This window comes from Myotis davidii, unplaced genomic scaffold (assembly GCF_000327345.1).
Source record: "Myotis davidii unplaced genomic scaffold, ASM32734v1 scaffold399, whole genome shotgun sequence".
Taxonomy (NCBI): domain Eukaryota; kingdom Metazoa; phylum Chordata; class Mammalia; order Chiroptera; family Vespertilionidae; genus Myotis; species Myotis davidii.
Genome location: NW_006292094.1, coordinates 5,741,257 through 5,750,640, shown reverse-complemented (window position 1 = coordinate 5,750,640; position 9,384 = coordinate 5,741,257). Strand labels below are relative to the sequence as shown.

Sequence of the window (9,384 nt, the reverse complement as noted above, 5' to 3'; positions counted from 1 at the left end):
CTGCTTCCCTGCGGCCTCCGCTCCCCTGCGGCCGAGCCCCCAGAGGCATTTATTCTCTGCCTTCTCCCCCGGAGCAAATGGAGCCATTAGCGCTCAGGGGCGCGTTGCTGCCGCAATTAGCTGGCCTTGCTCAGTAGCCCGAGCGGAGCATCGCTGAGCAAAGCGGGAGGGAGAGGGTGCGAGGGGACTGGTCAGGTGTCCGGGGACCCCAGCAGCCCCGCAGGACCGGCCCTAGCAGCTCTGCCCAGGCCCGAGGTGGCTGTCACCCCCCTCCCTGGACTCACGGTCCCTCACGGTGCCCTCGCTCTCCCAGGCCCCTGGAGGAGCTGCGTGTGAGCTGGAAGAGGAACGGGGTGACCCTCACCCGCGGGCTCCGCAGCTTCGGGAGGCGCCTCACCATCAGCACCCCGACCTCCGCCGACACCGGCGAGTACGTCTGCGAGGCAGCGCTGGCCGGGAGTACGGCCGAACCAGCCCGAGCAAAGGCCTTCCTCTCCATCACAGGTAACCCTCCTCCCACCACAGTGACCCTCCTCCATCACAGTGACCCCTCCTCCTCCATCACAGTGCCCCCTCCTCCTCCATCACAGTGACCCCTCCTCCTCCATCACAGTGCCCCCTCCTCCTCCATCACAGTGACCCCTCCTCCTCCATCACAGTGCCCCCTCCTCCTCCATCACAGTGACCCCTCCTCCTCCATCACAGTGCCCCCTCCTCCTCCATCACAGTGACCCCTCCTCCTCCATCACAGTGCCCCCTCCTCCTCCATCACAGTGACCCCTCCTCCTCCATCACAGTGCCCCCTCCTCCTCCATCACAGTGACCCCTCCTCCTCCATCACAGTGCCCCCTCCTCCTCCATCACAGTGACCCCTCCTCCTCCATCACAGTGCCCCCTCCTCCTCCATCACAGTGACCCCTCCTCCTCCATCACAGTGCCCCCTCCTCCTCCATCACAGTGACCCCTCCTCCTCCATCACAGTGCCCCCTCCTCCTCCATCACAGTGACCCCTCCTCCTCCATCACAGTGCCCCCTCCTCCTCCATCACAGTGACCCCTCCTCCTCCATCACAGTGCCCCCTCCTCCTCCATCACAGTGACCCCTCCTCCTCCATCACAGTGCCCCCTCCTCCTCCATCACAGTGACCCCTCCTCCTCCATCACAGTGCCCCCTCCTCCTCCATCACAGTGACCCCTCCTCCTCCATCACAGTGCCCCCTCCTCCTCCATCACAGTGACCCCTCCTCCTCCATCACAGTGCCCCCTCCTCCTCCATCACAGTGACCCCTCCTCCTCCATCACAGTGCCCCCTCCTCCTCCATCACAGTGACCCCTCCTCCTCCATCACAGTGCCCCCTCCTCCTCCATCACAGTGACCCCTCCTCCTCCATCACAGTGCCCCCTCCTCCTCCATCACAGTGACCCCTCCTCCTCCATCACAGTGCCCCCTCCTCCTCCATCACAGTGACCCCTCCTCCTCCATCACAGTGCCCCCTCCTCCTCCATCACAGTGACCCCTCCTCCTCCATCACAGTGCCCCCTCCTCCTCCATCACAGTGACCCCTCCTCCTCCATCACAGTGCCCCCTCCTCCTCCATCACAGTGACCCCTCCTCCTCCATCACAGTGCCCCCTCCTCCTCCATCACAGTGACCCCTCCTCCTCCATCACAGTGCCCCCTCCTCCTCCATCACAGTGACCCCTCCTCCTCCATCACAGTGCCCCCTCCTCCTCCATCACAGTGACCCCTCCTCCTCCATCACAGTGCCCCCTCCTCCTCCATCACAGTGACCCCTCCTCCTCCATCACAGTGCCCCCTCCTCCTCCATCACAGTGACCCCTCCTCCTCCATCACAGTGCCCCCTCCTCCTCCATCACAGTGACCCCTCCTCCCATCACAGTGACCCCTCCTCCCATCACAGGTAAGGCTCCCCTGGGGGCACTGGGCCTGGTGCTGCCCCACCTTCCCTGGGAAGCGCAGTCACACTCAGCCCCGCTTCACCTTGAACTCGGCACAGGGAGGGGGCCGGATTCCATCTCCCAAGCACATCCGGCTTTTCTTTCCCAAGAAAATCACTGAACCGGAGAGCTGGTCTGAGCCGGCCGGACCCCGCCTGGGCCGCACGGGGAGGTCGGGGGAGGGCACCTCCCCCCGGCCAGGCTCTCCGTGGCTCGTGTCTGACTGTCGCGATCAGGGCTCAGAGACGATGCGGTTGCTGTCATTTCTGGACCAGAAGGCAGTGAGAAGGTGCCCGCTGCTACTTTCCCTCCGTGTCAGAGAGAACGGAGCCAGTGCCGTCCCGGCCGGAGCAGAGGGGAACCGGCACCACTGCTCTGAGCGCTGGAGGGCGGCGGGTCGGGACGCGGCCTCGCACGCGGTGAGGGGAACTCATGGCCCGACACGGGGCGAGGGCTGCTCTCCTCCCACAGGCCCAGCCCGCAGCCCTGGTCCTCCTGCGCGGCCGGCCCGGTCGTCATGCCTGCCCAGCAGAGAGGTGGCCGTGCCACCGGCTCCAGGGAGGGGACCCCGCCCCTCCCCACCTCTGCAGGATGAAGGGGAGGCCCCAGGAGAGCGGATGTGCCGGAGCCCTCCCGAGAGCGTGGCCCCCGGTGACATATGTGTCGTTGGCCCCTTTGCAAAGGAAGTCAGAGTGAAGGCTGCGTCTCACACACAGCTCGCAAGAGCAGCAACCGCTGCCTGGACATGTGCCTGGAGCACGGCACGTCCTTCCATCATCGGACGTGGCTCCGGCCTCCACGTGGTTGCCACACGCCTGCCACGCAGACCTGCGGCCCCTGGACACGGGGAAGATCTCACAGCACCCGGAGGGCAGGCCGGGTCCATCTCATCCTGTTCAGCTACGACGTGAGCACACCCCTCCGGAGGGGCGCCCACCAGGCGGCCTGCGGCTGCGGGAGCCACGGCGGGGGCTGCACAGACTGAAGTCCGGCTCCGGCTCCTCAGACAGCACAGCCTGCGTCCTGGGCGGCGGGGAGTCATCTCCCGGATCTAGAACGTCGGTCTCCAGCAGCGCTGCTTTCCGAACACCCGGCCTCTGAGTGAGCCGGGCTCTGCATGGACATCCACGGCAGACGCTCACCTAGAGCACCCCCGTCCCGGCTCTGCAGGCGCCAGAGCACCCCTGGCTTCCGGGGTCGGTGTAAGTCCCCTCCGCTCATCAGCATTTGCTGGGACAGTGGGACTGGTGCGGAGTCCCCTGGGAAAGCCTGTCCATTGGGGAGATGACCACCTCGCCCGCTGTCCCGGGCGTCACGGGCAGGGAGGCTCTCGTAGGAACGTGAGGTGGAAGGAAGCAAGCAGAGGGGCTTCGGTTGCTGCCTCCCTCGCGGATGAGACCAGACAGACGCGCAGCTGTTCACCCGCCGTGGGCTTCCCTGCTGCGGCCAAACAGGGGCACCCACCTGAGTGCGGGCACCGCCACCGCCCAGAGGCCTGCACCCGCCCTGGGCAGCACCAGCACCCGCTCTGCCGCCTGGTCCCTCCCGACCCTCAGAACCTCACCCAGCTGAGCCCTCACGTGACCCTAACCCAGCTGACCCTTCATGTGACCCTAACCCAGCTGACCCCTCATGTGACCCTAACCCAGCTGACCCCTCATGACCCTAACCCAGTGGTGCTGGGAGCTTCCTCCCCACCAGCCCTGGGATGTGTCCTCGGCCACAAGGAAAGGAGCACAGACCCCGGCTCTCCTCCTGCGCTGCCAGCAGAGCCTCCCGCCCCATCGCCGAGTGGGGCCAGGCGCCCACCCACCGCGCAGCGGAGCGTGACTTCCCTGTGCAGGGCCGGCTTCCACCCGAGAAGCCTGGATGCTGGGCCCGGCTGCTGCTCCTCGCACCGTCCCAGAGCCCGGGCCAGCGGAGTCAGTGTGTGCAGCGTGACCCGTGCCAGGCCCCTCCCTGCACCGGGGACCTGCGGGCACTGCCAACCAAGAAAGAGCCGACCTGCCCGCAGGCATCGCAGTCGCCGCCGCAGGAGCTGTGTGGTCTGTGGGCGCGACCGTCCACGGGTGGATTTTCATCTTCGCAGAGCGACTGCTCCGGAATGAACCGCGAGGGCGCTGCTGAGTGAGGGAGGCCCCCAGGGCCCTGCCCTGTGATCCGGATCCGGTCCGTAGCATCAGGCAGACAGGATGACGGAGCTGGGCCAGGCACGGTGCCGGAGACGCCGGGAGGGGCGGTTACAGAAGAGCGGGGGCCGGGGCCTGTGGTGACCCCCACACCTATGCGGGCGATGACACTGCGTGACACTAAGTACCTGTGCCTGCGCCCACGAGCACCAGCCAGCGGAGACGGAGCGCGGGGCGCTGCCTGCTTCCGGCCGCCGCCTCGCCGGCTCTGATGGCCGCAGTTCTGCGAGGCGCTGCCATGGAGGGAGACCGAGTACAGGACACAGTGTCCTTCCCCACCGTCTCCTACACCTGCAGGGACCGTGCAACCCACTGGGTACAGCGTTTCCCTTAGAAAAGGAAAACCAGTTAACCAGGCCAATGCTGAGCCCCACACACACTCACCCCTACAATCGGACGGCGGCACGCAGCGGCGTAGGCATGACCTGCGTGTGGCGTCGGCGGGATGGGCCGGCAGCGGGGGATGGGGACGCTGCTGCCGCTGCGGCCGCTGAAGGAGAGGCCGAGGGTCACCTACGAGCGGAGAGCAGCCTGAGGAGGCGGGCGGCGGCTCCGCCGTGGTCCTTCGGCCGGGTCCACCGGGTCCACACGGAGCCGAGGTTCCGACCCGTCTCCCACCAGGCGCAGGCTTTCCGCTCAGTGAGCCGGGGACGCAAAATTGATACCTAACTGCCTCCCCGGGAACCTTGGCCTTTTCTCCGTCACCGTCATCGTCCCTTGAAAGGGCTGAGTTTGCGAGCCTCTTTCTCCTCCGTTAGGCTCTGCCTGCTCTGGGGAGACAGCTGCTGTCGGAGGCCCGCCCGGCTGTCGTGTCCACGTTCAGCACCGTTACAAAGTCACACTGCGCGTGGCCTCTGGCGGGCAGGCCCGGCATTAATTATCACTCAGAAAGCCAGGCCGCCTTCGTCATCGTGATAATGAGATCGCTGCCCCTAAGCACGCCCCACACTGGGCCAGGCCACTGTTGACTGTCTGCTGAGTAAACTGAGAGAAAAAAATCCTGCAATTTACGCTCCAAGGAAATTCATTGCTTAGTGCAGCCACGATTTTTTATTTTTATTTTTTTTTGGTGGAGTAGGTCGGTGCAGTATCCAGAGATGAGCGAGTGGCTGCGCGTTCGCTGCTACAGAGGGATGCCAGGCCCTTCCTCTTCTTGCCCTCAGCTGTTACTTGCCGTCGCATTGGAGTGTTAAATCTATATTTTGGAGGAGAACTGCTAAGACTTTAGAGAGATTGTTACTAGACTGCACTGTCCCCCAGCACAGGCCGGAGCCTGGTGCAGCCCCCCAGCACGCCTCGGGAGTTGTGTTTAGTTTCGATATGGAAGCGAACTGGCCTATGAAATTCTGGCTGTAAATATCCACCTTCATGAGCCCCTCGGGACAGCGCTTCCAAAGCCTGAATTAAGATGGTTCGTGATTCAAGCCCACACGCTGCAAAGTGGCCGCGGCTCTGAGTAGTAATTTGCTGCCGGAGACCTGAGAATATAAATCGTCTCTGGCCTCTGCTCTCCGTGCTCAGACTTGGTGCGCACATTGGTAACGGATGAAGTTTTCAAAAATAGTTTCTTTAATGCATTTTAAAATATATTTTTATTGATGTCAGAGAGGAAGGAAGAAGGAGAGCGAGAGAGAAACATCCATGATGGGAGAGAATCATGGATCGGCTGCCTCCTGCACGCCCCCTACTGGGGATCAAGCCTGCAACCCGGGCAGGTGCTCTGACGGGGAATCAAAACCTGACCTCCTGGTTCATAAGTCGATGCTCGGTCACTGAGCCACACTGGTCCGGCCAAAAATAGTTTTTAAAAAGAGTCCCGACTCGAGGCTGCAGCGTCTTCTGAAATACGCTCCTTGCTTAGCTGCTCCTGTGTTTTCTTGTTTAAAGAGCCACCGTACTTCACTGCTGAGCCCGAGAGTCGGATTGTGGTGGAAGTGGACGAGACCGTGGACATGGCGTGTGAAGCGATGGGTGAGTGTGGGGCCGCTAGGTGGCCGTGATGTGGAGGGACCAGGGCATTCTCCAGGGCAGAGTCATCATCATTGGAGGGACACATTGAGGGCAAGGCCAGAAACCAGGACTGTGCAGAACCCAGTGGCTGTGCATGTGACCCTGGAGAGGTGTTTGACCTTGGGAAGGTGTTTGACACTGGGAAGGTGTTTGACCTTGAGAAGATGTTTGACCTTGGAAAGGTGTTTGACCTGGGAAGGAGTTTGACCCTGGGAAGGTGTTTGACTTTGGGAAGGTGTTTGATCCGGAAAGGATTGACCCTGGGAAGGTGTTTGACCTGGGAAGGTGTTTGACCTTGGGAAGGTGTTCAATCTGGGGAGGATTGACCCTGGGGAGATGTTTGACATTGGGAGTGTATTTGACCTGGGAAGGATTGACCCTGGGAAGGTGTTTGACCTGGGAAGGTGTTTGACCCTGGGGAGGTGTTTGACCTTGGGAAGGTGTTTGACCTTGGGAAGGTGTTCGATCTGGGGAGGATTGACCCTGGGGAGATGTTTGACATTGGGAGGGTGTTTGACCTTGGAAAGGTGTTTGACCTGGGAAGGATTGACCCTGGGAAGGTGTTTGACTTTGGGAAGGTGTTTGATCCGTTTGATCTGGGAAGGTGTTTGACCTTGGGAAGGTGTTTGACCTGGGAAGGTGTTTGACCTTGGGAAGGTGTTTGACCTGGGAAGGTGTTTGACCTTGGGAAGGTGTTTGACCTGGGAAGGTGTTTGACCTTGGGAAGGTGTTTGACCTGGGAAGGTGTTTGACCTTGGGAAGGTGTTTGACCTGGGAAGGTGTTTGACCTTGGGAAGGTGTTTGACCTGGGAAGGTGTTTGACCTTGGGAAGGTGTTTGACCTGGGAAGGTGTTTGACCTTGGGAAGGTGTTTGACCTGGGAAGGTGTTTGACCTTGGGAAGGTGTTTGACCTGGGAAGGTGTTTGACCTTGGGAAGGTGTTTGACCTGGGAAGGTGTTTGACCTTGGGAAGGTGTTTGACCTGGGAAGGTGTTTGACCTTGGGAAGGTGTTTGACCTGGGAAGGTGTTTGACCTTGGGAAGGTGTTTTGACCTGGGAAGGTGTTTGATCTGGGGAGGTGTTTGACCTTGGGAAGGTGTTTGACCTGGGAAGGTGTTTGACCTTGGGAAGGTGTTTTGACCTGGGAAGGTGTTTGATCTGGGGAGGTGTTTGACCTTGGGAAGGTGTTTGACCTTGCTCCCTCACCTGCAAAGCGGGGAAGGTACTATTTATACAGGGAGCACAGGAGGCCTGGTGTAGGCTGTCCTCTCACTCCCTTGGACGCTCCACTTCCACCAGCCACGGCCCCAGGCCTGAGGGCAGGAAGCTCGTCCTCCCCCACAGGTGACGGGGACCCACAACCACGTCCCTCTGTAGACAGGGAGATGCTGTGAATTCTCTGAGAGGACATCTTTGTGTTTCTGCCGTTTCAGCACTGGGTTGCCTTTTCTTGTCATTCAGGCCGCATGACTACTAGCCGTCGCTGCCACCATTCCCACCCCGCAGCGCAGAGCGCCACACTCACCCTAAGACGGGCTCTCTGGGCGCTGCATTAACAAAGGCTGCGTCAGTGCTGGGGCGGTCAGGAAATGCGAGGGACCTTCTCCCGTGACTGTCTGGCCCCCTTAAGAGCGGTCTTTCCTCCTGAGACTTCCCAGCCCTTCGTGAGCCTTCACAAGGGCCACGGGGAGAGTGTCGTCTCCCTGTTCACATGGACAGGGCCTGAAGGCAAGGCCCAGCCACATGCTCGGGGCCAGGGCGACGCGTGCGGTGCCTCCCGTAAAACCTTCGCCAGCGTTTGGCATGAAGGGGTCATCATTACGTACCAGGCAGGTGACCCACCTGGTCTGAGCCCGGGTCCATCAGGGAGGCCGGAGGCCGGGTGCAGGGCCCTGCTCCGCTCCTGTCCCTCTGTCCCGCTCCCTGAGCCCGGGGCAGGGGGAGGGCGAAGGGGAACGTGGATCTTACATGGAATTACATCCCTGGCGGTGGTCGCACTGTCCCCACTTGAGTAAACCCAGCTTTGTCAGGCCGATGACTGAAAGGGAAGCTATGCAGTTAGCGTCTGCAGTGCGTGGGGGGAAGACTCTGCTTGTGACCTGAAATTGCCCCAAAAGAGAAGCCCTGCTCACCCCTCCACAGCACCAGTCATCTCTCAATAAGCGGCGATCGGAAGCTCTGCCCCGGACGAGCAAGCTCTTGACACGGCTGCCGTGGTGACAGCGTGTGAAGAGCAGGCACACACGTGGGCGCAGGTTCTCGCGTGGCGTGGCCGGGGTGTAATTTACCGCTTTCTTTTAACTCTGACGGCGAAGCGCAGGCGGCGGCGCGGTTCCTCTCGGAACCGCCGTTATGAGGTTTTACACGAGTCGTTATGCTTTTACCTCGAAATGGATTTTTTTTAATTTCCTGGTTTAATAAAAAGTGACAGGAAACATAATTAAGGCAAAGAACAGGATCCGCGAATGCATTATCTTGAAATATTCCACGACATTAACTTTATTTATGAGAAAGAGGCACCTTTCATTCCAGCGTCTGAAGTCGGGGGGCCTGAGTGTGCTCCCTCCCGTGCACCGCGTGGGCGTGTTTTCTCCTGGCCACGTTCACAGCGAGGGAAACTGAGGCACAAGCCACGGGGTGCAGAAATAGCCCAGCTGCTCCTGCACTTTTCCTGGGGCCTCGACAGGCGCTGTGCCCGCCGCCAGCGCTGTGCCCACCGCAGTTCAGGACTGTGGCCTTGGGGCTCAGGTCAGCTCTCCGGGGCCGGCGCAGGGCGTTGGAAGGGTCATGTCGGGGCTGCGTGTTCCCCGCCTTCCCCGATGCCCTGCCGGGTCCATTGCTTCCTGCCACGTGGGAGCAGGAACACCTGAAGTGCCTGTTAACACACTGCTGTCCCCGCCCGGCCGGTGTGGCTCAGTGTTGAGCGTCGACCTATGAACCAGGAGGTCACAGTTCGATTCCAAGTCAGGGCACAGGCCCAGGTTGCGGTCTCGATCCCCAGTAGGGTGTGTGCAGGAGGCAGCCAATCGATGATTCTCTCTCATCATGGATGTTTCTCTCTCTATCTCCCTCTCCCCGCCTCTCTGAAATCAGTAAACATATTTTTTTTAAAAAAATACTGCCCTTGCTCCCTCCTGTAAGAGATTCCCGAGGTTTGAATTTGTGACGCCTGGCTCTTGCCTCCACGCAGGGGCGCCGCTGCCCAGGCTGCAGTGGTACAAGGACGCCG

The 9,384-nt window shown here is 61.0% G+C and overlaps 1 protein-coding gene across 1 annotated transcript in view; it reads left to right on the top strand.

Annotated features, from left to right (window-relative positions):
- SDK1 (sidekick cell adhesion molecule 1) overlaps positions 1 to 9,384 on the top strand; it is a 455,450-nt gene that overhangs the window by 224,041 nt on the left and 222,025 nt on the right. Inside the window, exons 8-10 of the mRNA XM_015565152.1 lie at positions 314 to 504; positions 6,034 to 6,117; positions 9,346 to 9,380. Of these exons, the coding sequence (XP_015420638.1) occupies positions 314 to 504; positions 6,034 to 6,117; positions 9,346 to 9,380 (310 nt within the window). The remainder of the gene's footprint in view (positions 1 to 313; positions 505 to 6,033; positions 6,118 to 9,345; positions 9,381 to 9,384) is intronic.